The sequence below is a fragment of the Betta splendens genome, chromosome 4 (assembly GCF_900634795.4).
Source record: "Betta splendens chromosome 4, fBetSpl5.4, whole genome shotgun sequence".
Taxonomy (NCBI): Eukaryota; Metazoa; Chordata; class Actinopteri; order Anabantiformes; family Osphronemidae; genus Betta; species Betta splendens.
In genome coordinates, this window is record NC_040884.2 from 14,431,959 (window position 1) to 14,456,811 (window position 24,853).

The 24,853-nt window shown below is 42.9% G+C and overlaps 5 protein-coding genes across 11 annotated transcripts in view; 2 read left to right on the top strand and 3 right to left on the bottom strand.

Moving 5' to 3' along the window:
- Window positions 1–24,853, bottom strand: part of fen1 (flap structure-specific endonuclease 1) — a 210,552-nt gene that overhangs the window by 710 nt on the left and 184,989 nt on the right. Inside the window, exons 1-11 of one of the 2 annotated variants that reach the window (XM_029149264.3) lie at window positions 2,834–2,969; window positions 2,386–2,480; window positions 2,050–2,152; window positions 1,837–1,939; window positions 1,607–1,670; window positions 1,408–1,517; window positions 1,170–1,306; window positions 907–973; window positions 611–742; window positions 367–518; window positions 81–195 (exon numbers count right to left, since the gene is read on the bottom strand). In XM_029149264.3, coding sequence (XP_029005097.1) covers window positions 81–195; window positions 367–518; window positions 611–742; window positions 907–973; window positions 1,170–1,306; window positions 1,408–1,517; window positions 1,607–1,670; window positions 1,837–1,939; window positions 2,050–2,152; window positions 2,386–2,467 — 1,065 coding nt within the window. In that variant the 5' untranslated portion in view covers window positions 2,468–2,480; window positions 2,834–2,969. Of the gene's footprint in view, window positions 1–80; window positions 196–366; window positions 519–610; window positions 743–906; window positions 974–1,169; window positions 1,307–1,407; window positions 1,518–1,606; window positions 1,671–1,836; window positions 1,940–2,049; window positions 2,153–2,385; window positions 2,482–2,833; window positions 2,970–24,853 lie in introns of those variants that run through there. The other variant, XM_055508477.1, reaches the window with a different exon arrangement.
- Window positions 3,483–9,105, top strand: tm9sf1 (transmembrane 9 superfamily member 1). Of its 3 annotated transcripts, none has more exons than XM_029147310.3 (10): window positions 3,483–3,566; window positions 3,722–3,956; window positions 4,563–4,774; window positions 5,950–6,081; window positions 6,233–6,355; window positions 6,480–6,838; window positions 6,944–7,098; window positions 7,256–7,441; window positions 7,546–7,819; window positions 7,987–9,105. In XM_029147310.3, exons 3-10 carry the CDS (start codon window positions 4,568–4,570, stop codon window positions 8,378–8,380), a joined length of 1,830 nt encoding a protein of 609 aa, XP_029003143.1. In that variant the 5' UTR covers window positions 3,483–3,566; window positions 3,722–3,956; window positions 4,563–4,567; the 3' UTR covers window positions 8,381–9,105. The 3 variants fall into 3 exon arrangements, with proteins under 3 accessions (XP_029003143.1, XP_029003142.1, XP_029003141.1); XM_029147309.3 differs by having other exon boundaries at window positions 3,502–3,604; XM_029147308.3 differs by having other exon boundaries at window positions 3,537–3,956.
- nanog (nanog homeobox) lies at window positions 9,444–11,739 on the bottom strand. The gene is made up of 4 exons (XM_029147311.3): window positions 11,216–11,739; window positions 10,567–10,961; window positions 10,347–10,490; window positions 9,444–10,036 (listed from the first exon to the last, which is right to left on the bottom strand). The coding sequence occupies exons 1-4, from the start codon at window positions 11,595–11,597 to the stop codon at window positions 9,701–9,703; spliced, it is 1,257 nt and encodes a 418-aa protein (XP_029003144.1). The 5' UTR covers window positions 11,598–11,739; the 3' UTR covers window positions 9,444–9,700.
- ipo4 (importin 4) lies at window positions 11,020–23,790 on the top strand. Of its 4 annotated transcripts, none has more exons than XM_029147306.3 (30): window positions 11,020–11,151; window positions 15,757–15,843; window positions 16,092–16,171; window positions 16,282–16,323; window positions 16,425–16,554; window positions 16,656–16,835; window positions 16,962–17,027; window positions 17,117–17,218; window positions 17,309–17,392; window positions 17,553–17,708; window positions 17,824–17,877; window positions 18,036–18,145; window positions 18,248–18,356; window positions 18,521–18,650; window positions 18,753–18,866; window positions 19,139–19,252; window positions 19,357–19,480; window positions 19,585–19,696; window positions 19,779–19,906; window positions 20,002–20,079; window positions 20,180–20,237; window positions 20,436–20,541; window positions 20,811–21,004; window positions 21,122–21,172; window positions 21,286–21,411; window positions 21,587–21,813; window positions 21,905–22,037; window positions 22,167–22,271; window positions 22,483–22,552; window positions 22,755–23,790. In XM_029147306.3, the coding sequence occupies exons 1-30, from the start codon at window positions 11,140–11,142 to the stop codon at window positions 22,880–22,882; spliced, it is 3,210 nt and encodes a 1,069-aa protein (XP_029003139.1). In that variant the 5' UTR covers window positions 11,020–11,139; the 3' UTR covers window positions 22,883–23,790. The 4 variants fall into 4 exon arrangements, with proteins under 4 accessions (XP_029003139.1, XP_055364451.1, XP_029003137.1 ...); XM_055508476.1 differs by lacking the exon at window positions 11,020–11,151 and adding an exon at window positions 11,210–11,342; XM_029147304.3 differs by lacking the exon at window positions 11,020–11,151 and adding an exon at window positions 14,798–15,476.
- si:ch211-196f5.2 (uncharacterized protein LOC556372 homolog) lies at window positions 23,166–24,674 on the bottom strand. Its single transcript, XM_041070394.2, has 4 exons — window positions 23,939–24,674; window positions 23,767–23,866; window positions 23,553–23,676; window positions 23,166–23,303 (listed from the first exon to the last, which is right to left on the bottom strand). Exons 1-4 carry the CDS (start codon window positions 24,064–24,066, stop codon window positions 23,206–23,208), a joined length of 450 nt encoding a protein of 149 aa, XP_040926328.1. The 5' UTR covers window positions 24,067–24,674; the 3' UTR covers window positions 23,166–23,205.

Consider the following 24,853-nt stretch of genomic DNA (forward strand, 5'->3'; position numbering starts at 1 on the left):
ATAATGACAGAAGACATGAAACTAATTAGTAACTAAGCAGGCACCAGGACACACTCATGCGAATTTTTTCCTAGATGTACCTTTCGTTTTGAAGACAAAGATCCAGTGACAGAAAAGAAAGAGTCCAGTCGTCCTTGTGTGCTGCCTTGTCTGCTCTTCACAATCTTCTTACATCCGTTACGGATCCTGTCCTCACTGACCACAGACCAAAATGAATTAACAGTTAGCTGCATAATACCGTTTACATCTGACCTCCCTTCCTTTGGTATTTGGAAGTGCAAGAGCACAATCTAGTGATCAGATGCTGTATACTGTGCTGTTCATCCATCACTGAATGAAACCAACACAGCACAGCTGATGCTTCACCTGAATTGTTTCTCATTGCACATGAACTGGATCAGTCCATCCTCATCCGGCTCGCTCCACTTCAGCTCCACCGAGGAACCGTCCACCACTTCTGGCTTCAAGAACAAACCCCTGGCTTCTTTATACAACCAGTCCTCTGGAGCAGGGTGCTTCTGCATGTAGGCAAGACAAATACAGACAGAATCAGAACCAGTGCACTTTGTCATAGCTCTGATGTACAGGACTGAATCAAACCAGAGCTTACACTGGGGTCTATGTTTTCTAGGATCTCCTCAATGCAGCCGTGCTGTTTAATAAGATCGATGGCTCTCTTAGGACCAATCCCCTTGATGGTGCCACAGTAGTCACAGCCCAAAAGAATACATAGGTCCACAAACTAGAAGGAGAGCAAAATGAGGGTTTAAAGCAAAACCGAACCACCCTATGGCTATTTACAGTTACAGTGGAGTTAAGAATGCAGTGTCTAATATAACACAAAATATAAAAATTGTGTGTAAAAAATAAACTCAAACAAACAAACAAACAAACAAACAAAGTTACCTGTTCATTAGTCATGTTCATTTCCTGCAGGATACGACTGAAGTGGAACTCTTGGATAGGAAGTTTCCTGGAAGAATATAATTATTATTAGTATTATTAGAATAAAATAACTAGATTTAGTGAGTCCTTGTCATTCTAAATTGTCCTTGACACTAAGATGCAGCCGACATCAGGTTAGAACAATTAATAATTATTTTAAAATAAATCAATTGCAGAGAAACCTACAGCAAGCATTAACCAAAACAAACAAAATTCAATGTTACTTTGCTTCACTAGCAGTGAGGTGACGAAGAAGGACGTTTGTGCCAAAGGTCAGTCCGTCCATATCTTCAGTGGCTGTGGCAAAAACCTTCCCAGCTTTAACGAGAGCAGCACAGCTGGCCTCGGCCTCACACGGAGCCTGCAACAAACACGTCAAAATTATTGTCATCAGAAAAGTGGGAGAAAAAAAAACATTAGTGCAACCAGAAAGATTTTTTGCAAACCAAATCGTGGCCCAACCTCGATGTAAGGTACTCCCATAAGGGTCAGTAGCTTCTTGCACTCATCATTATGCTGCCTGGTGACTTTCACCAGACGCTTAGTGAATTTATCAATGTTCTCTTGCTCCCCTGTTATCAGGCAAAAAAGTAGAATTCATGGTTGTGACATAAGTTAATAAATCCAGATCAGATGAAGTGTGATAATGCATCGACTTTACCAAGTTCCTGGGCTTGAGCAAGCATCTTCTCAGCTTCTGCCCTCCTCTCTCCTCTCTTCTCCAGCTGGGTGAGGACAGGAGCAAGTGAGTAAAAACAAGAACAAGTAAAGAGATGATGTAGGTTTAAAAATTATTTACTCATTGTGTTCATATTTATATGTGTTCATATGAACATGACCATTGCAGATGCCCCTTTCCTAATGACACAGTACAAGGAAAGAAATACTGACCTCTGCTGATTTGAGCTGTGGGGGTTTGCCGTCAAACACATACACAGGTTTGATGCCATGTTCCAACATGCGGATGGTACGGTAGAACATTCCCATGAGATGGCTGAGACACAAAGCAAGCACATGGAACATATGCTTAACTTACATAACGTCATGCAGGGCTAAACCAAGACCATCTGGTCTTTCTCTATAATCTTATTGCCACAACTATACCTTGTCGTTTCTCCATCTTCATTCTGCAGAACGTTTCCATCCTGTCTCACAGCAATCAGGAACTGGTATATGCACATAGAGGCATCTATAGCAATTTTTCTTCCTGGAAAATAATGAGTTTGCAAAACAATTTAATTAACTCTTTTTTTTCCCATGCCATGTGGCTAAACTAAGCTAACAGTATAGAGACAAATCCCTGGGGATTTACAACGGATAGGGTGAAGCTGTACAGGTTCCATTCTTTTATTTACTGATCTGTCTTAGCTCAGTGAACTTTTAATCAAAATCATGTTTGATTCTAAGTTGACTGTTGAAGAGAGAATATATGACAGTTACCAAAGTAATTCTTGATGTCCTGTTCTTTGATTGCACCAGGGGCCTGGTCAGCAATCAGTTTAGCAAGTCCATGTATTCCCATTGTGATAGGAAGTCTGCAAAACAGCGACAAACAGTTGCAATTAAAACACAGTTTTTTAAAAAAAACCTTGCTGTTTACGATTGTGCTGTTAACTGCGTGCGTTGCACGCCGATTACAATATTAGGCCATAGCGATGGGCTGTGGCTAAAATACGTTATATACAACTACAGTAAAACAGTTAGAGATAAAATGGACTGTTTTGTTCAGGGGATCTGGGATGCGATCTATTTCCTGGCATGTTGCTAACTTTGCCGCAGACGGAAAAAAAGGATCTGCAGTTCAGTATAAACACTGTCAGCGCATAGTTAATGCTGACATTTCTAGCGCTAAGAAGAATTTAGTTAAAACAGTTAATAATGGACTCACCACGTCTGAACTGATACTGTGTAGGTTTAACACTGACTGTTTTGTCTGGCGGGAGGGTACACTCCTCTGGCGCGGGAAATCAAACTGCAGACATTATCAATCAATCTGTCGAGCAACGCAGTCTCCAACACGTATAATTACGGTGACAAGCTGAGAATCGATAGTGCGAGTTTGATTAATATAGGCCAAATTCATGGAAATATAGAAGAGCGACTATATACATATATAGTTTTTATATCGTATTTCCTGTCAAAAATGCTCATAGACATATATATATATAGACAACTTGCATTCAGTAACTGCTGTTGTTTGTGTTTGTGTGTTCCTTAGTAATAACGCACAACAGACCATTGTATAATTTATGACTGAAGAACATACCAAATATGCAATGTAGACTAGCAGTATTTAATTTTCTGAAAAGCACTGGATTGTTTTTAAGCACAAGTGTAGTGTATGTAGAGAAAACAGAAGATGGCAGCAATACAATGCAACATATAGGCGTGTGTTTACAAATGGAAAAACATACACGGTATAATTGGTTTAGAGAAGCATAACCATCCTTGTGTTTTTTTAACATTGCTGTGCATTCTACACCTGGATGTTTTGCGTGTTAAAGCTATCTGTCCATTTCAGTTGGAATTCAATAAAGTTTTTTCAATCACAAAAAATTATTAGTTCCTAGAGGCTGAAAGGATATCCGGTCAATGGAGCAAAAAATAATAGAGTCGTCAATGTAGATGCTCGGGCGGGTTTAATGTTGGTGATTTTCAAGTGAGATGAACTTTAATCAGCTTGTCAGACAGAAATATTTAGTCCAGCTTTAAAGCGTTTGTCTTGCCGCTCACTCCGGCAAACTCAAGTAAGTCGTCGATGTTTTTCTGTTTTAAGGTGACGTGGAGCAGGACCTCTTCCTCAACGCTCCCGTCGCTACAGTCGTCCCTGTACCCGGATATGAGCGCACCGTGTGCATAAACCGCTGGGACTGTTCGTCGTGGATCGCCGGGATGTGCGGCTGTAAATCCGCACACTGAGCTCCAGCGTCGGGGCGCAGAGGAGCCTGCCGGGGCCTGGAGTCTTAGGAATCCGGCGGACGGACTGGTTTTGTGGCATCCGCAGTGTCAGGGTAAGGGGACGCTCCGCTGATACCGGTAGAGCATATTTTGGCTAACACCTTTTGGTGCCTTCGCGTGCACGACACAAAAACAACGCTGATGTTCATTAGGTCAGTTTGAGTTTACACGAATCACTGAGGCCCGTTATTGTCAGCGTTTATGCAGCTTGACCCAACTGTTACTGTAAATTTAATAGTAGTGTAATGTTGTCATTACCTAGAGAACTCTGACAGTATGTTTACCACACATAAATACTGTCAAACTCTATGGGAAAGGCTTCTACTGGTACCAAGAGGCTCAGAAGACCCAACCTGCAGCTTTGATCCTGTTCTGTATGAGGAGGCCACAGAAGATACCTGATAAGTTATCTGTTTCCTGGGACTTCCCATGGTTCTAAAGCTGAATTCAGCAAAGCCTGTGTCACCGTGAAGCTATCTAATCAGCTGCTTTGCTTTGAACACTTTTTCTATATATCTCAGTGTATACCTCACATCCATACACTTCATCTGAGTCTTTTAACTTAATTGTCATAATGTCCAACGCGTTTCTGGTTTGTGTGCACCTGCTCGGCTCTTCGGCTGAAACGGGAACTGATGAACTGTCTATCTGTGCAACAGGGGATATGCGGCGTGGAACAGGACACCTGCCTGGTGCCTGCCAGAGGACAATGGACCTGCACTGCGTCTTGATCCTGTGGCTGTTCTCAGGCTGGGCAATGGGCTACAAACAGGGGGACAACGTGACTCTGTATGTCAACAAAGTGGGCCCTTATCATAACCCCCAGGAGACGTATCACTACTACACCCTGCCTGTGTGCAGGCCAGAGAAGGTCAGTCTTTGTCCTGTGTTACTAGTCTGCTTGGAACATTGTGGAACTGGGGATTATTTTTTCAATGTAAGGACACACCTAACTTTCTTGTTAGAAAGGCCTTCACGTTTCACTCATGTCATAATCTGTGTCTCTACTAGAATTTACACAAGTGGACTCGTGCAGTGTAAACTCTTGAGCAAAGGGTTAAAATTTAAGCCCTCCTTTGAGCATGTGGCCTGTTGCTATTCAAATGAATCCAACCAAACCAGGCCGTCTCTGAACTAACACAGCTCATATTCGTCTCTTTGCATTTCCTGGCTATACGTTTATTTCTAACAAGTGCTGTTTTAGGTGCTGACTACCACGTTGCGTCACGTAACCAGTTACGTGACATTCCAAAGTAATCAACAGGCCAAGGAGAAATTAAAGTTGCTGTCTAATCACTAATTGAATCTAGGAACCCAAATGTGAGGAGAGAGTCATAAAGACCACACTCTACACACTAAATTAAAGGGTATATTTTCATTTTAGTTTGTAAAAAGTATTGAATCATCATAGCTGATCTGTGAGCTGGTCTGTTTTGCTCAGATAAGGGGGGCAGGTGACTTCAGGCTGGTTCACTTTTAAGCTTTTAATGGCTGTAAGGTTTGGATCACAGTCTCCCTTCAGACTGAGCAGCCGAATGATGAGTTTTAAAGCATCTGGTTATGCATTTTAGCATCAGTGAAGATTACTGAAGCAGCCATGCCCAAGCTATTACACCCCCACCACCACAGTCTAATAATGGCTTATTAGACACTGGTTCGAGACAAGATGCCTAAACATGCAGACACTGGCAAGAACAATTTGTAAGATATAATAATCTAAAATTTAGAGTTTTCTAGAGGAAAAATATAAATATAAATAGATAAATAGAATATAAATAGATATAAAAATCTTTACTGCTCTGCCCATGTAGATTTAATTATGACTTTGGCTTTGGTCATTGTTGGAAGTGGGATGTACTGATCCACACCCAGATGCCATAGCAGTAAACCACTACTCCCATTATGAGGTTGCATTCCCACTTGCATCACACTGTGGGAATGCAAAGTGGGAATATAACCAGCTGTTTGTGTGCTGTGTCTGCCTCATATCACACTATGAAATGCACCAAGCACTGTGTAACTCATATTGTATCACTTTTTCTTCAGGTGCACCACAAGTCCCTGAGCCTGGGAGAGGTGCTGGATGGGGACAGGATGGCAGAGTCACTCTATCACATTCAGTTTAAAGAAAACAAACCGAAAACAACTGTCTGCCAACTGACACTTTCAGAGAAGCAGGTATGTGTGTATGTACCCCACATATAACCATGGATCGTTGTCATAGGTGGGAAGCTTCCCCCTTTCCCATGAAATGTAGCAGAGGCAGTTCATCACACATTTGCAGTTTTGAATGGCCTTAAAACACAGTCTTCTACATTTTGCGTCTCAGGTGGACCAGCTTCGTGAATCTATTGAGGAGCTGTACTATTTTGAATTTGTCCTGGATGATATTCCGATCTGGGGGTTTGTGGGATACATAGAGGAGAGCGGCTTTCTGCCTCACAGCCACAAGGTCAGACTTTGTGTAATATACTGTGCTTTTTTTATTTAAAGTTCCTGTCACCTGATTGTCTATTCCATATGCCTCTTGCTTGCGTATTGTTTCTGTACCCAACCTCCTCTCTCTTCTCCGCTAGGTGGGTTTGTGGACTCACCTAGATTTCAACATCGAGTATAATGGCGACATGGTCATCTTTGCCAATGTCTCCGTGAAGGACGTCAAACCCTTTCCCCTCGAAGAAGGGGCAGGTGCAGCAGTCGGAGGTGTGGGTGTGGGCGGAGGCAGTCTGACAGTCACCCACACCTACAGCGTGCACTGGTTCGAGTCCCCACTACCTTACGCTCGCAGAGCCGAGCGCCTCAGAGACTACTCGTTTTTCCCCAAAACACTGGAGATCCACTGGCTGTCCATCATCAACTCTCTAGTGCTGGTGGTGCTGCTGCTGGGATTTGTGATCATCATCCTCATGCGGGTCCTTAAGAATGACTTTGCCAGGTCAGTCAGCAGATCCGCTGAAGTGGTTATGTCTGGGTCATTAAGATGATCGATTATGAGCAAACTTTAAGCTATAATGTGTAAATTAATGTCCTTCCCGTGCAGGTACAATGTTGAGGAGGAGGGTGGCTGTGATGATCTGGACCAGGGAGACAACGGCTGGAAGATCATACACACTGAAGTCTTCAGGTTCCCTCCTTACAAAAGCCTGCTCTGCGCCATTCTGGGAGTGGGTGCACAGTTCCTCACCCTTGCTACAGGTGAGCGTTCAATTAAAAATATATGATATATAAAAATAGACCAGCAAACTGGTCTGAGCCACTCTGGCCTACAAACACAACCAACCAACCAACCAACCAACCAAACAGACCAATGTCAGGTGTGAGACTGAACACTAACGTCTCCTTCCTGCTGCAGCGATCATCCTGATGGCGTTGCTGGGAACGTTCAATGTGCACCGCCATGGAGCCATCAACTCTGCAGCCATCGTCTTGTACGCTCTGACCAGCTGCGTGTCAGGATACATTTCATGCAGCTTCTACACGCAGATCAACGGCCAGCGCTGGGTGTGGAACATCATTCTTACGTCGTCGCTCTTCTCCGGTGAGTAGGACAAGAAGCGTTTGGGATTATTTACATATTCTGTATGAGCTAATCTCTGCCTGGGTTTGTTCCAACATTTAATCATTTGGTCTTTCGCCCCGTAGCTCCTCTGTTCCTGACGTGGAGCATTGTGAACTCCGTCCACTGGTGGAGCGGCTCCACTCAGGCCCTGCCGGCTACCACGGTGCTGCTCCTGTTGGGCGCGTGGGTGCTGGTGGGCTTCCCACTCACAGTCATCGGTGGCATCATGGGAAAGAACCGAGCCGGCAGCTTCCAGGCACCCTGTCGCACGCGCAACATCCCCCGACAGATACCCACGCAGCCGTGGTACAAGCACACAGCTGTGCACATGGCCATTGGTGGATTCCTGCCATTCAGGTTAGTGGTGCACAGGTTTATCTTTTTTAAAGCGAGGATATTTTAATCACAAGTCAACTTATTATTATTGGGATATCTCCAAGGACTTGTCACCCCAATCAAAACCCTTTTGTAAGGCGTTTCCTAACTTCCATTTTGCTCACACTTGTTTGCTTCATTTCTCTTAGTGCCATCTCAGTGGAGCTGTACTACATATTTGCCACAGTGTGGGGAAGAGAGCATTACACCCTGTATGGCATCCTGCTGTGCGTCTTTGCCATCCTCCTCTCGGTGGGCGCCTGCATCTCTGTGGCACTCACCTACTTCCTGCTGTCAGGCGAGGACTACCGGTGGTGGTGGCGGAGCGTGCTAAGCACAGGCTCCACAGGCGTCTTCATCTTCGTCTACTCCGTCTTCTACTACAGAAACCGGTCATCTATGAGCGGCCCGGTACAAAGCACAGAGTTCTTTGGCTACTCCCTGCTCACAGCACTGGTCTTCTCGCTGATGCTGGGCAGTGTGTCGTTCTGGGCCTCGCTAGCATTTATCCGCTACATCTACCGTAGCCTCAAGATGGACTAGACATTGAACACAAACACACAACTATAAAAAAAAAAAACATTTTCTTGTTGGACAATCTTCATTCTCCTCTCTTACTCTCTCTTACCCACACATATAGATACTAAGGGGTTAATGGGAGGAGAAACTGGGGCATTTATGTTGATTTGAGGAAATCCAATGGAGAAGCTGGAACTGTCATTGCTGGCAAAAGTGACAGCTGATTGGTGGAATGGATAAATGAATGGACATGATCGAATTGGTAGAGGGTAATCTTATTAAATGGTAACATGGGATATTACAGAACAAAGAATGCCCCACTAGGCCTGAATGGGTAAAAAGACTAGTGTATATGAATAAGCTTATTCACTGTACACAAGGCATCATCTGTTCTGGTTGTTATATAGTCTGTTCCAGGCTTGACCAGATTGAAATCTTCCAGTAGTAAACTGGATATTCACTGAGACATGTGAAGGATAGTTTAGTTTATTGGTTACATTGTAGTGCAAGTATTACTACTCTAAACAGCCTTCACATAAAATGTGGCATGCTGTTAAATGACAAAGTCACTTGCACTGGTTCTGTCAAGCTACATGTGGCCCAACAGTAAAAAGGAACGGTACTAAATGTTGGAGAAGCAATAGTGTATGAAATGGTCAGTTAACCAATCTTGATTTTGTTGTAAATATACAGTAGACTTTTCAATAAAACATTTTAATAAAAAATTGCAATGAGATATCAATACACAACATCTGTTATGTAATTTACTTTCTAGTCACCAGGGCCACACATTAACATAAGGTGAGGGGGTAGAATTTACTCGTGTCACCAAAAAATAACACCATAATGAACTGGCAGTGACAAAGATCTCAAACACTCAGTGATAGTGACATCTGGTGGTTGGTTAAAAAAAGATAATGCAAGTATTTTGTAGTATTTAGTAAAACGCTATTAATCTTGCTATTCCTAACGTGGCTGCTATTCCTAACATTTTTCACAAAAGTGTATTTGAATCTTAATAGAAGCAAAAGACTACCAGTTCTGTACATACTCAGTAAAACAGGTCAAGAAAAGACAAAACCCAAGATGTTAAACAAAACCTATATTTTAGAAAAAAGGTAAAGAGATTTCATGCAGATGCATTTGCTTTAAAACTGTTCCAAAAACAAGAACAGCTCCAGTGTGGACCCATTCGATATCAAGCGCCAACACACATTAAATAGATGCATATAAAATAAAACTTTAAGAAAACAGAAATATGAACATGGCATATTTACACCAAATTTGATAAAAATGACCAGTCAAAATACAATCAGGAACATGTGAACATTTACAGAATTCCTACTACTGACTAATTAGCTGATTATGTACAACACTTGTGATCAAAGAGCCTGAGCTATTGGCAGGCTCTCCATCCTGGCTTTCAAAGCTGGATTCATTGAGATCGTTTGCAGCAGCTGGGTTAAACATATATTGTCCAACACGTTGGGGGAGACACCAGCCAGTGACTTGGGGTCTGTGGGGCACTACAGGCTGGGGGGACCAGGTGGGGTAGCCAGCGGGTCCAGCAGCATTGCTCATAGCAGCCATATAGAAAGCCAGGTTCTGTGGAGCAGGTTTCCTGTAGGCTGTGTCCACCATGTGCTCATTGTAATGCTCCCGGGGCCGGACATCCTGATACTGCAAGACACATTCACATTTTAAAATGTGATCTCATATCTATATCCCATCAAAACAGAAAGCTGTAACAGGACAACTGTGACATCTTGCCTTTAAGGCCATAACCAGACTTTGGTAAGGCCTCCATTTTCGATGTCTTGCTTTATGTCCAAACCACTGTTTCTAGTTATTAATCAACAAAGAAACCTGGGCCGGACAAGAGCCATGTACTTTTTTTTCTCTTCCTCATGTGCAATTTAAAATGAAGCTAATTTGCCTAGTTTGAAAAATGCTTAACTACAGTGAGGTATAGAAGGAGAAATTATCTTACCGGCTGCACATGAGGGTGGTTGTTGCTGTAAATATTTCCATGAGCCAGAGCTTCCTTGTTGGCATTATTACGACCACACATCCAGTTGTTGTCCTTCTGCTGCCTCCTCAGCTTCATCCTTCGGTTCTGAAACCAAGTCTTCACCTAAACACAACGAAAGGAAAGATATTTACTACTGTTGTAACAATGTTTTTGTACATCAGTTACCCCCTCCACCTACCTGTTTGTAGGTCAGTCCAATCGTGTCTCCAAGGTGCTTCATTTCAGCTGGAGTTAGGTATTTCTGAACACTGAAGCGCTGAACAAGCATACCCATCTGACTTTCTGAGAAAGCGGACCGGACCTTTCCCTTGGTGGTGCTGAGTGCAGCCGTGTTCTGCTTTGTTGGGGTTGGTGTGGGGGCATGTACACATGCGATGTCAGCGCTTTGCTTTCCAGTCACAGCAAGAGGCTGCAGCTCCTCCATGAGGCAGGTGTGCTCATTGAGTGGGCCCACGTCCTGGCTCCCAATGGGGCCCTTGCCACATACCCCATAATCCGGCTCCTTTTTCACCCAGGTAGTAGGGTCTGCCTGGGGGAAGCTTTCGTCTCTGCTACTGTCAGACCTCCATGAATCTACGAATAAAGTAATGTTGTTGTAATTTACCCATTGTTTTTACTAGTCTCACATTCTGTCGCGAGATGTCGCCATTTTGCTTTTGCGCGTCTAAAGCAGTGGCGGGATTTTTTTTCCCAGGGGCAGCAACAACAACAACAACTTAAACTGAATTACCGGTACATTTCGCGGGCAATTATGGATGTGGAGGTAGATGAAACGTTTATATTAAGTAAAATGTACCCCGAAAAGAAACCCAGGACTAGCTACTTACCTGGGGAGGTGTGTGCGTCCGAGTAAGTCGGGGACTCGCTCTGGGCCCGTCCGGCCTCGCTGCCCCGGTCGTCAGACGTGACCTGGTTCGATGCGGACAGAATCACACGACTCGACTGGGTGTCTCGGTAATAGCCGTTGCCGTTCACTACAACCTGCCCGGGACTCTCTGGAGATTGGTCCAGGTTCTTGGCGGTGTTGACTGCGTAGTAAGCCTGATGTATTCCCGCGTTGTAGTTGCTGAGGTCCATTACACCGGCTTCGTTCCAGTTGTTCAGATTCCCGTTGCTCTGATCGGCGCCATGTTGACGGAGGAAGCCCAGTGCGTAGGCATGATACGGCGGGTAAACATTATGATTTCTCAGCCTGGTCCAGTCGTCCATGTTTCTGTAAAAGTTGTGCAAAAACGTGTGGCAGTAAAAAAGCTGTTCAAGAAGTAAGTAGGTGACGCCGCTTTTCCCCAACAGTCAAACAAAGTTGGTACCTGTAAAGTTAAACGAGATGGAAATTTCGCCCAGCCGTTACGAGGGTGTTTATATAAGGAGGTGTTTGGGTGTGGGCGGGGTCACAGGTGGGTCTTCAGATTTGAGCCAATCTCTTTGGGCCCGTTTTTGCGGGGACGGAGCGACTACATTTATTGGATAGCTTAATCAATTCTTTACTTTTAAATCCTTAAAAAAACGCTTGGACGCGACGCAGTTACGTTTAGAAAGTAGGAAAATGTGGGTCATTATTTGTCTTTGAAAGTTGGAACAAAGTCGGCAGTATGAAATTAAATACAATGAATAGTCAAAATTTTGGTTTTATGACTGTAATAAAACATAACACAGCTTTATTTGTTTTATATATCCCAAAAGATTGATCACATATGTACACACACTTACTTGTTTACTCAAAATGTTTTAGTTCACACTGTGTTTAGATGGGTAATAATGCGTAATCTGGTCACCGGGGTTTTCCGCGTTCAAGGTGCAAAATGAGAAGTGCTTTCCGCTGTTTTTCGACCTCCGCCATCTTAGTCAAACTGTTAATTCATTAGCAGAAGTGCACCCTTATCTGTGTGGACCTTGGGAAGCACTAGAATAATAAATTCAGCTTTTTCATTTTTCTATTATTTGTGATAAAATTATTGCGTATGTGCTGCATGGACATTTTTATTTAACTGTGTTAGAAGGATAGAGATGTTAACACATGAGGCCCAGTCGCCCACTTGTCTTCTGTCTCATGGCGTGTAATCGGTGAAATCTAATCTTCTAATGTTTGCAGCTGAGCAGTAATTTATGTAGCCACAAACCATAAATACACAGAAAAACAATAGTCTTTATAGTCAAGTCTGATGAATTGTTGGCCACCGAGCAAGTTATTTTTTACGTGTTCAGAAAACGCGCCGCAATAAAGACAAAGCTGACGCCTCTTGTCTTTGTGAGACATTGTAGTGTCAGTCTGTCGGCTCAGAAAAGAATGAACCATAGGCGCATCTTGTATAATCTTTTCTCGTTTCATTATACAACAGCTTAGAAGTTATGTTTTTTTGTGAAATCGGGGTTGCTTTCGATTGTTAGTTGTTGCGCGCAGATTAACAGCGGGGTCTGACTGAGTGTATGACAGGATTTCTGGCGCGTTGTGTCACTGCGTCTAAAAGTTGGTGTCAAACCTACTTCTTTTGCAAAATCACTCCCACCTTACGTTTATAATGATAGCTGGTATGATTAATTGTTTTTAAATATAGTAACTGACCAATACTTTAAATATTTATCAGAAAGTGTTGCAGACATGCAGATTTATAACAACGTCTGATAGTCTAATGTTACACAGACCCTTTAGTAGTCAGAAAATTGACCCTGCATGTTGTTAAGTATTTTCATAAGTGTATCTGTTTAAATTGGCCAAAGAATGTGTATATTATTTGCTTCTGTACTGGATAAAAAAAAACTATTTTCCCTATTTGTTTGTGCTTTACACTGGTTCAAAATCTCAACATTCCTTTGAGGCATTTTGGGGGTTAGACATGTAGATGAGGACAAAGGATTAGATTAGTGACACATTACCATGCTATGTGCTCCCCATCCCATTCTTTATAGACATGATAATACCTGATTTGGCGTGGGAGTGGTCTGAATAGTGACCTTAATGTGACATTAGCATTTCTTACTGATCAGGGCTGGGTGGGTCCGTGTTTTTGGAACGAGACAGCTTGAACAGAAAGGACTAGATGATGTTGGTCTGCGTGTGTGGTAGATCCACAGGTGGTAGATTAGCATTGCAATGCTCTGGAAAGCTGCAGTGGAACCTTTGATGATTGCAGGCAGACTGCCCTGTACAGGTGAAAAACTCAGCTCAATACCACAGCACCACTGAGGCACTGGCTTAAACTAAACTATGTAGCCCACAGATCATGGATTACTTTTGGATTTCCTTCTCTTTCACTTTCAATTGCTTGAGAGCAGATTTTTCACTCAAGATATGTTCACTGTAATCAATGTTTTTTGTCAAGTGAAAACCCACTCACATGTTTCAGTCACACATGGCTGTTTTCTCCACCCAGACAGCAAAGTGCACCTGGAATGCCTTTATTTGCAGCAGGCTAGACGTTATTTGATTTTAATCTGTTTGGGAAAATTCTATTTAAGTGGAGAATAATATGATCAATTAAAGATTAATCAAAATAAGCTGAATCAATGAAGGTGTTCATCTCTTGTGGACAAGTAATTTTTTTATAAATTCTTTTTGTATTTTTTGTTTTCTTTTTATGGCATTTGACACATTTCTACTTTAGCTTTATAAGATTTTTTTATCTTTATCTAATTTTTCACTTGCTGAATGTGAAATTATTAGTTTCCAACACATATCCTAAGCTCAGAAAGGCACTCAGACCAACAGGCAGACAAACAACTCAGCAGGAGTTCCTTTTCTTTTTTTTACAATCCCCTACTCTGGTTACAGACGACACGTTTTTAATTTACATGACACTTAAGCAGGGAGCTACTGAAGAATGCTGTCTGTAACCCGCGCAGCTAAACCAAAGAGCATGAGAGGGGTCCTCCTCCTTACATGGCTGAGGTCTGTCACTGTCACTGCAAACGATGAGTATTACCCGGAGCCGCAGGCAAAACCCCCTCGGGTAGCGTGTTTTCACTGTAGTCCAGGCCTGGTTATAATAATGAACCCGTATTTCATTTCATCATTCACTGTCTTACAATCCTCACAATTAAAACGAATGAACAAACGCGTTTAATGCCTTATGAGATCTGTTTACACAACGATTGTGCTTATACGCTAAGAGGTGTTTTTGTAATCTAACTAAGTAAAACTAACAGATTTTCGCCGTTGAAAGTAGCTTTGTTGTATATATAGTGTTTTGCTGTTTTGTACAGGCCCTTTGTACAATAACTACCTGGTCCACAATCGACACTGAACTATTTAACAAAGTTGTTTTAAAACAGTAAAGTCTCTGTGTTGAAATACCCCCACTCAACGGCGCCACAGGTAAAACCAAACTCTGTTGAAAACATACAATCGTGCGGTAAAGGTGTGAAGTGGCGATTAAGGCTGGGTGCGGCTTGGACGTCCCCCACCTCCAAAGTTGGGATTGTAAGAAAAGACTTTGCCTCAAGCTGTACCTGCTCCGGAGAGAACCCTGGTTGCGCCTTTATTGTATTTTTATATTTGTCGAGTGTTCTTCGTGGAATTAAAATGATGTAAACTGTATGTCATGTTACACGGTCCTATGGTGCCACAGTGAAAACCCTAGCGCATAAGATTAATTCACTGAATTGGATCAAACGTTTTGTTTTTGTGGCGTAATCAAGTATAGACTCTGACCGGACCCAGGCTGCACCGTGGCCTCCCGTCCAGGTGGAGGCGCTGTGAGTTACCGTCGCACCGAAAACCCGGTAGCTGCCTCTGTCTTTAACAGAACTCACATGGACTGTTGGCCGGTTCTGTCCCGCGTGCTGGGAATCGCGTCCGAACTGGGATCTTTTGGGCATTTGACGTCTTCACGCATACCCGAGTATTCTGTTTTGCCACAGTCCGTAGCTAGTTATAGGCGGGCGGTGTTTACATACGTGACACGTGTAGAATACTAAGAACGCAGCAGACAACCACACCGCGAACTGACACCCCATCGTTTATTGAGAACACAAGCGTTTACTGTCACAACATTAACACATCGGAATTGCGGCCCGGTTGTCAAAATGACAGACAAACTGGAGGAAATACTTTTAAAGCTGACGCAGCCGGATAATACGATTATTCAGCAGGTAATAACTTTGTTCATGCATAAAGCTTCTAAAGTCACAACGATGTAAATTCACTGTTCAAGCTATTTGACCCAGCTTAGTTGTGTGAAGAAAAGCTAACTACCATCAGTCGGGATTAAAACAACTGTCAGAGAAGTAGAAGAAACATCATTTGACAATGGTGAAGAATTAAGTTGATTGGTGGCACGTTTTTCCATTAACTCTACAATAATAATAACAATGTAGCTAGTGTTAATTTTGGCAGCCTGTCTTAATGAGGTCTTTTGTTATCCCATTTCAGGCCACTGTCCAGCTGAAAGAGAGTTTCAAAGACCCAAACATTATACCAGCCCTGTGTGCTGTCATGAGCGGGTCCCCGAACTCTCAGGTATAGTCTGTGTACATGAGTGAATTTACATAATGCTATGTAATGTAATATAATGTAATGTTTGTGTGTGAGAGAGCAAATGATGAGGAGGGATCGAGAAAGTAAAGCTAAGCTTTTTACATGTACTAAGTACTGCTGTTGAAATGAGTGACTGAAGCTGGTAGTTAAGTCATGTATGTAAATCTGACCACAGTTATGTTTTACGCTGATGTTTGTATAGTGTTCATTAACCTGTTTCCTGCATTTAGGTTCGTCAGTCGGCTGCAGTGATGCTGAGGTTGAGAGTAAAGAAGCACTGGAGGAAGATTAGTCCTAATGACAGAGAGAGGTTTGCTCTTTGATGCTGGAGATATTTACACTCATAATATCACACCAACCTAATGTTGTAATGAAGCTGAAAATGATTTGTATTTGAGATGTTACCATTTATTCATACAGCCTAAAGGCGGTGGTGTTGCAGGCCTTCATGCAGGAATCAGAGTAAGCTATTCAGTCATTGCACACTTTTAAAACATATTAACACAGAGCATGGTTGTGCTTTATTCACACAAAAAATGTAATTAATAGGCAATTTTTTACAGCCACACAGTGCAACACTCACTTTCCCAGCTCTGTGCCGTGATGGTTAAACATGAGACACCAGATCGCTGGCCGGCCCTGTTGCAGCTCCTTAATCAGTCCACTAAGAGCAGCAACCCTCATGACAGACAGGTAGTGATCTCTTGAATCTGCCTATTTACATAATATGGATTTATTTACTTATGTAACTTCAATTCAGCTTTAGGACTTCTAACATTTATTTGTCTTAACAGGTTGGTCTGTTGCTGCTAAATAAGGTGATGGATTCCAACCCTGAACCTTTCAAACCTCACTATTGCCAGCTGCTGCAGCTGTTTAGTACAGTGCTGCAGGATCACAACAACCCAACAGCCCTGTACTACTGCATCCTTACACTTACTGCCATAACTGCATATACTGGTTCTGAAGAGATGGTGAGCTAGTATGCTGTTCTCTATAATGCTTAAGGAACTCAATTTCAGAAAATGTGCTGTGTAAGCATTAAACTATTATAGAAGAGACTTCTTTGTTGATTTAAATTATAATTTGTTTCCCTGCAGAATCAGATTCGTTCTATTATCCCAAATCTGATTGTTGCCCTCAAACGCCTCATTATAGCAAACCAGGTAAATCGAGAAGTAATGATAAATGATAGATGTTGTGAGAGAGAGTTTGTAGATTAATGATTGTAATGTTTTTCATGGTGTCTGCATAGGACCAAGCCAGTGAGGCCATGGAGGTCTTTAATGAGCTTATGGAGAGTGAGGTTTCCATTATTGTCCCTCATGTTGCTGACATTGTGCGTTTCTTCTTAGAGGTAGGAGTTTGCGTCATGTCCTTTTCTTTTGTGTTTATTTTTGTTCCCAAATCTGGAAGCGATATCTGAATTGTAATGACATGTGTTCAGGTTGGCAGTGACTCCACTCTGAGTGACTCTCTGCGTGTTAAAGCTCTCTCTTGCATTGCCTTCCTGATCAAACTAAAGGGCAAGGTAAAGTCACATTTCACAAATATAAATCTGTCCTTTACAGTGTAGGAGGCCCCTTTCCTCTAGTTTATTGCATTTTCCCAAATGCGATACAGTACTAAATAATGTAAAATATTGATCAGAATAAAAAAAGGCCATCTGTATCTTTTCCTCCCATTTGTAGACTGTGCTGAAGCAGAAGTTGCTAAACCCCATTCTGCAGGCCATTTTCCCCATCCTGACGGCAGCACCGCCACCTGGTGAACATGACCCAGAGGATGTGGAGGAGGACAGCGGAGATGGCACAGATAACGAGAATCCCAAACACTGTGCAGCTCAGGTGGGTAACACATCATTCACAGTATAACAGTATTTTCTTCTGTATGGTGACAATGTGTGAACTGCAACAGCAAATTCACTACAAAGAAGAAAATGTGTCATTGTTTTTATTGTAGATCATTGACACAATGGCACTGCATATGCCACCTGAGAAGCTCTTTCAACAAGTGGTAAGTTTATATTACGTTATAGTGAACTACATTTTTTTTTAAATCTGCAACATTCATGTTTGTAGCACAGACTTATTCCCTTTACACTATTAAGTTGTCAAAGTCGACTTAAGGTGCATGTCCTGCCTCATTACAGTCTGTTATTTTTTTTCTATTAGATGCCCTTTGCCCAGACCTGCCTTGCCAGTGATGACCCATATCAGAAGAAGGGGGGGCTCATGTGTCTTGCTGTGCTGGCTGAGGGTTGTGCTGACCACATACGCACAAAGTAATGCATTTAACAGTGCTCCTCTCATAAACCAACAGTCTAGTAGTTGGCTGACATTTAATAAGTTTGACTGTATTGACTGTGTGTCTGCATGCGTTTTAGGATGCTGTCATCAATGCTGCAGACAGTGTGTCGGAGTCTTTCTGACAGTAATCAGGTGGTGCGAAGTGCTGGCCTTTTTGCCCTTGGTCAGTTCTCTGAACATTTACAGGTGAGGCAAGAACCACACAAGGATGTAGTAGTACATATACTGTTTTGTTGTCTTATGCTTTATTATATTTTAAATTCTTTAGTCCAGTATTCCATAATATATTTTTATGACAATTATTTTACAAACGTAGTAAGTTACTGTTGTTCTCACCTTTTACTTTCTAGCCTGAAGTTAGTAAATTCTGTGGAGAATTGATGCCATTGCTGTTGGAATACCTTTCATCCTTGAGCCAGGCCAAACCTGGACATGTCACCAAGGCCTTTTATGCCTTAGAGAACTTCATGGAGAACCTAGGTAAGTTCAAAGGAGTCTTGCACAAGAAGAAGCATAAATGTCAACGAATTTAAATCTCTGTGAGTTATAATCCATACTCTTTGCATTTTTCCCTCTGAACAGGATCTGATATTGAGCCTTACCTGCCCACCCTGATGGAGACTATGCTGTCTGCCCTCAATAATGCTGAAAACCTCAAGATAAAAGAGCTTGCTGTGTCTGCCATAGGTGCCATAGGTAAGCTTGTTTGTCTGATTTGTCTTTTTATTATGTGCGTAATAAATTATCAGATATTGATTTAATGTGGTATCAAAGCACTGTTTCCACCATTAATGTATAGGTTGAGTGTTTAAGTAAAAACTAAATTTATCACCTACTAACCTACTTGAATAGTAACTGTGGCTAGCGGGGTCAGTTATAATCTAGTTGAGTGACAACGTGATGAGACTTGGTTTCAGTGAAACTGAAATGAGCCAGACCTCATTTGCATTCTCTTACTGTCTCATCAGCCAATGCTGCCAAGGAGCTCCTGGTTCCCTACTTCACTCCAGTTATTGAAAGCTTGAAGGGCTTCCTCACCAATACCACAGAAGAAATGAGGTCTGTGCAGACTCAGTCATTAGGTACGTGTGCCCCAAAGTGTACTTTTCGCAAAACTTCTGACTCTATGCTGTCTTCTGTTTCTAAATTAAAAATGAGACTGATCTTTTTTTGTCATTGCTGTCAGATACCCTCTCTGTACTGGCTCGTATGATTGGCAAAGATGTCTTCAGCCCGCTGGCAGCAGAGTGTGTTCAGTTGGGTCTTAACCTCACTGACACTGTTGACGACCCTGATTTGCGTCGCTGCACGTATGTGACTTGTCAAACCTCCACTGTAGTTTGATTGAATACTAACAACACATTTTTTGTATACTGAAACCAGTATATTTCTCCTCATCCTTTCCGTCTGTTAGGTATAGTCTGTATTCCGCAGTGTCCACAGTCAGCCCCGACTGCCTGACTCCCCACCTCACTGCCATTACAACAGTCATGCTACTGGCCCTGAAGTCTAACGAGGGCATCACGGTATAAATCACCACCACTCAAAGGCTGAATTACAGTTCTTCAGTATTTCATATATAATGCAGAGTGTGACTCTCGTGATTAGGCACACCTTGAGGAAGACAAGACATTTGTTTTACTGGATGAGGATGATGATGATGATGACAATGAAGAAGAAAAAGATGTTGATTTTCAGGAAGATGAGAATGAAACGGATGTTCACGATGTTGCAGGGTAAAGAACACTCACATACATTTGCAGGGATGTAGCATTTTCTAAACATTAACAGAAAATAGGTCCTGCACTCATCACATCTTTCCCTCTTTCAGGTTTAGTGTTGAGAACGCCTACATTGATGAGAAGGAGGATGCCTGTGATGCACTAGGAGAGATTGCCTTCAACACTGGGTACAGACTAGTTTTTTTTTTTTTTTTCATTTGGTTTTCTTCCGTTCAGAATCTTATCACAGAAAATGAGTCATCATTGTTTCTGTATTTTTTCTAACAGTGTTGCTTTTCAATCCTTCCTGGAGCCCAGCTTCCAGCAGGTGTACGAGTTGAGAGATGTAAGTCTGTGTTTAATACTTGTACCCCGCGATCTCTAGTGTGTCTGTGCCGGAACGTTTGTGCATTGTCCCTCAGAGTCTTTGTGCTTGCTGTGAATGAATGGGTTTGATGATAGCAGGTCCGGAAACTATGCACGTTTGTGCTGTGTAAGACTACTCATTGTGCTGTAACCTGATGCTTTTAATGTCCATTCCTAGTTTCCACATGAGGACGTCCGTAAGGCAGCATTTGGAGCCATGGGCCAGTTTTGCCGAGCTCAGCACAAAGTGTGGAAGGATAATCCTACTGAAGCCAATCACCAGGGTAAATCTACTGTTGTGAGATGAGCACTGATACTTTGCTGCGGTGGAAAGTGTCATACAGTAAATAAACTGAATAAAAATTAAACAAGTGGGCTCCAACCAGGCATTCAAATATTGCAAGATTATGTACGACTGCATTGCCGTTCCAGGTAGCAACATAAAGGCGAGCTGACTTTTTAATTGTGGTAATTGTGCTTCGATGTAGCTGCCTGTGGCTAATATCAAACCCTTTTCCCCTTGACTTCTTTATATGCCTTGTCTTGGACTCAGCCCTGCTTAAGCTGTTGGATGTGGTCATTCCTTGTTTCCTGGAAACGGTCCGGACAGAGCAAGAGCGCCAGGTTGTGATGGGTGTCCTGGAATCCATGAACAGCATCATAAAGTCCTGCAAGGAGGAGGTTTTCAGAAATCCTTCACGTCTTCAAGAGATCAGCCACGTCATCCGGGACGTGCTCAAGAAAAAGGTGAGAAGAGGTTATAGTACAGATGAATGGATGTCTTCTTTTGTTTAGGCATAAAATGACAAAACAAATCTACAAACGTTTGATATATGATGCTTCTGTTGTTTCCTCTTTGTTCAGACTGTTTGTCAAGATGGTGGAGCTGATGAATCTGATGATGATGAACAACAGGTTGGAAATCATTGTTGAATTGAAAATAAATTTTCATTATTTTTTATCTAACGCGTTTATTTCCATTAAGTTCCACACATTACTCAGTTCTGTTCATCTACTGTCCGTTTCAGGCAGAGTATGACGCCATGCTCCAGGAATTTGCTGGAGAGGGAATCCCTCTGGTGGCCTCCTCTGTTCCTGCAGACAGCTTTGCCCCCTTCCTCAATGACCTGCTGCCTCTCATCATGAACAAAGCAGTGAGTCTGAGCATGCTGGCAAGAACATTCTTTTACAGAGGTGTTTACTCCAAGACATTCAATCTTTTGTTGATATTTCATTCGTTTAATAAAGTAATGTAAGTCTCAACTGAGTTCTCAGTATACTCTCCTATTGGTCAACACTGTACACACATTTGTCTGTTTCTCTCTAAAGAAATCCTCCTGCACAGTGGCAGACCGATCTTTTTCCGTGGGAACTATTGGAGAGATCCTCGACGCGCTCGCCAGCGTTCCAGGGGGCCAGAGATTGGCAGGTCGACTGTCCAACCGTTTGCTTCCTGTGCTGGTAGGCGGCGTGAGGGACAGTGATCCTGAGGTTCGCAACAACAGTGTGTTTGGACTGGGATGTCTGGCTCAAGCAGCTGGACCCATCGTTGTCACGTATCCTTCTCGGTTTGTGGATGCGCTTTGTGTCTTTACATCTGAGCATAAGCAGGTGCAGACAACTGTTCCTTAGCAGAATGTGTTTCAGAGACTATCCTATGATGCTGTCTGTATTCTCCAACCTGCTGGCCAAAGAGTCAGACCTCAGGGTGATTGACAACCTGTGTGCTGCCCTCTGTAGGATGATTTTAAGCAATGTGGATGCAGTCCCACTGGAACAGGTAGGATTATACTGTAGTTCACACCCCTGCTGCCACCAGAGTGAATATTTACTCCATCTTGAAAGTTACTACAGACTCATAGATAACAACTCTAAACTAGGTCAAATCACACAATATACTGTCTGACAGGTCGTGCCTGCCCTGGTGACACGTCTTCCACTCAAAGAGGACATGGAGGAGAACAAGACTGTGATCAAATGCCTGGCTTTGCTCTACACTCACAGTCCTGCTCTGGTACAATATGCAGCCCATATTTACCGTGTGCATAAAAGGAATATGTGGTGGGGAATAGAGTTTTCTGTCAGACAGTTTGGAGTATGGTGTGATATTTGAATTTGATTTCCTCTTCATAGAGCCAAGTGTAGCTTGAATTAGAGTTAGATTAATTGAACCTAATTTACTTATGTAATAGATATTTTTGTGTGTTGTGTTGTTTGCTTTTCAGATTGTGAAGCTAATGAAGCCCATAGTTTCTGCTTCCAGTCATGTCCTGGGCAACAAGGACGTTGATCAAGGTGAATGTCCCAGCTAAACTATTTTAAAACGGCTTGTTGTGGCCCGTTAGTACATAAAACTGAACAAAAGGAGCAAGAGTCGATTGTTGTAGAGCATTTTCCCCCTCCGACACATTTCCACCTTTATTTGACATAGAACTGGTTATTTGTCTCCATTGTTCCTCCGACATCCCGTCATGTCTTCTACGTCTCTCCCTCACAGAAAACCAGAACGCTTTGGCCATGCTGATAAAAGAATTTGCCCAGCACCACCTGGCAGATTTCCAAGCTGCTGTGAGCTCCCTCAACGCTGAGCAACAGGCCAAACTCAGCGCTGCCATGTCTGCCTAGTAGCCTCCAGGCCTCTTCCACTGTTCCACTAAACACCATCTCTGCAGCACTTCAACCTGTCTAATATAGTTACTGCAAACAACGTTAATGCTTTGGACTATTTACTTTTAATTTATTTACTTGATTGCATGCTGTTTGAGTTCTGTTATTTCAAGAGTTTGCCATCCTGTTGTTACCAGTGACTTTAGTTTTTCACTTGTTCTGAGCTGATTTTTGCTTATACACTGCAAGGTTTGATATAAAATTAAAGCTTCAGAAAGCGAAATCTAGCAACATTTGTTAATATGGAGAGCAGTAATTCGTGGCAGGTTCTTTATTGCCCCTCAGATGTCTCTTTGTTTCTGAGTCTCTGTACGGTCAGCCGGCTGCTTTTTCATGTCCAGTGCCATTGAGATCTGCACCGGAGTCAGGCCCTTCTCCCCTGACACAAACACAAGAAGGCACGTTTGTTAGTAATATTATATTCATGCCACACATTTACATTATTAACCCAAAGTCATAACACTCTATCAGCTTTTAAATTATATATACTGTTAACCTGCAACTTGTAAATGTCCAACATGTAAATGAAAAAGAACAGTGTAACGTCAGCAGATGAGACTGAGGGCATCTCCATGTGAAGCAGAGCAGAGGTGGAGCGCTGCCGTGGGTTTAAGCTCTGCTCTCCCACCTGTACATCTCCACGGCAGGATGTTCATTCCAGTACGGCAGAGGGAGCGGTCGGTGTGGGCCTCGGTGCTGTACAGGACCTCCTGCAGCTGTTTATCGCCAGGCCTCTTGGCTTTTACCCTCACCTGGAAGAGGAGAGAGGATGCTGTCGCTCTGTTTCACTGCCATAAACAATATTTGTTTATATTCAGGAAAGAAAGTAAAATGTGATTTACCTCCAGAATGGTGGTCTCTTTCTCCTTCAGCTTCCCTGCCTTGTTCTTAACTTGAGTCTTCTTGGTGTCCACCCACACCACCCTCTCCTTCACGTTTGACCTGAACACGCACATGCAGACAGTCGTTAAGTAGCTCTACCATTCAGGACCATTCATTCTTCATCGCACTCACTCCTCGATGCCCAGGTCGGCCAGTGTGGTGTCCAGGAAGGGGAAGCGTTGGTCTGTGGCTCCAGGCTGCACCTGGATGGGCATCGTCACCGACATGGGGATGTCCCAGTCTACTTCCACACGCACCATCTTCCCCCGTTGCCGTGGGGACCCGCTCCCCGACGCTCTGTCCAGTTTTCTGTGCTCCTGCTCCCCGATGGCTGCGCCTTCTGAGAAGCCTTTTGTCTCGTCTGCCGCCAGCTTGACACTAAATCAGTATCTCAGAAGAGTGATGCGTCCCTTTCCTCGATCGTCTTATCTCTGTGATTGATGCCGAGGAGCTTCACCTTCTGTCTTCTTTATTCGCAGCGGGTGCTGTTGCAGATACGGACTGTTCTGCCCTCTGTCTTTGGGGAACTGCTGAATGGGAGCACTCCCTCTTTTGATGATTACAGGCTGTGGAACGTGTGAGTGTCTGTGCTGCATACATATTTATGTTCTGCCCTCCCAGCTTGGCTTGAATGTGTTATTTTTCACTTGGATGTTAGGTTTATTAGACTGTCAAGGGACTGATGGATGGAAGGCGGTGCTCTTATGAGTTAAGTTTTTGTTCTGTAAGTGGTGGAAGTGAAGGCAGTGAACAAATAAGAAAACTAATATCATCATTTAGATTTGAATTTACTTAGTGCATAACAATGTCTGGAGCTCATTTCATGGCCAGCAGCAGATTTATGACTCCTGTACCCCCTCACACATGCCTGTCAGGACATTGATCAGCTGTTTAAAAAAACAAAAGCTTCCTGCGACCTGTATGCGGTGAGTTTTGTCGTGTCCTACAGCAGGCAGCTTCTCCTCCTCAGCCACTAGAGCTTTGGACTCGGCGTGTCACATTCCACGCATGGCCACTGAATCACTGATAGCAGCCTAATCACAGCCT

Excerpts from the sequence above, each read along its gene's own strand:
- tm9sf1 (XM_029147310.3), top strand. The coding sequence starts at position 4,568 with ATGCGGCGTGGAACAGGACACCTGCCTGGTGCCTGCCAGAGGACAATG. Across the intron at positions 7,099-7,255 it reads GTTCCTCACCCTTGCTACAG|CGATCATCCTGATGGCGTTG; the intron begins GTGAGCGTTCAA and ends TTCCTGCTGCAG. Across the intron at positions 7,442-7,545 it reads TACGTCGTCGCTCTTCTCCG|CTCCTCTGTTCCTGACGTGG; the intron begins GTGAGTAGGACA and ends TTCGCCCCGTAG.
- si:ch211-196f5.2 (XM_041070394.2), bottom strand. The coding sequence starts at position 24,066 with ATGGTGCGTGTGGAAGTAGACTGGGACATCCCCATGTCGGTGACGATG. Across the intron at positions 23,677-23,766 it reads AAGAGACCACCATTCTGGAG|GTGAGGGTAAAAGCCAAGAG; the intron begins GTAAATCACATT and ends CTCCTCTTCCAG. Across the intron at positions 23,304-23,552 it reads CCTGCCGTGGAGATGTACAG|GGGAGAAGGGCCTGACTCCG; the intron begins GTGGGAGAGCAG and ends TGTTTGTGTCAG.
- nanog (XM_029147311.3), bottom strand. The coding sequence starts at position 11,597 with ATGGACGACTGGACCAGGCTGAGAAATCATAATGTTTACCCGCCGTAT. Across the intron at positions 10,962-11,215 it reads GGACGCACACACCTCCCCAG|ATTCATGGAGGTCTGACAGT; the intron begins GTAAGTAGCTAG and ends CTTTATTCGTAG. Across the intron at positions 10,037-10,346 it reads ACCACCCTCATGTGCAGCCG|TATCAGGATGTCCGGCCCCG; the intron begins GTAAGATAATTT and ends TGTGTCTTGCAG.
- ipo4 (XM_029147304.3), top strand. The coding sequence starts at position 15,411 with ATGACAGACAAACTGGAGGAAATACTTTTAAAGCTGACGCAGCCGGAT. Across the intron at positions 17,028-17,116 it reads GCCTCATTATAGCAAACCAG|GACCAAGCCAGTGAGGCCAT; the intron begins GTAAATCGAGAA and ends GTGTCTGCATAG. Across the intron at positions 22,272-22,482 it reads ACACTCACAGTCCTGCTCTG|ATTGTGAAGCTAATGAAGCC; the intron begins GTACAATATGCA and ends TTTGCTTTTCAG.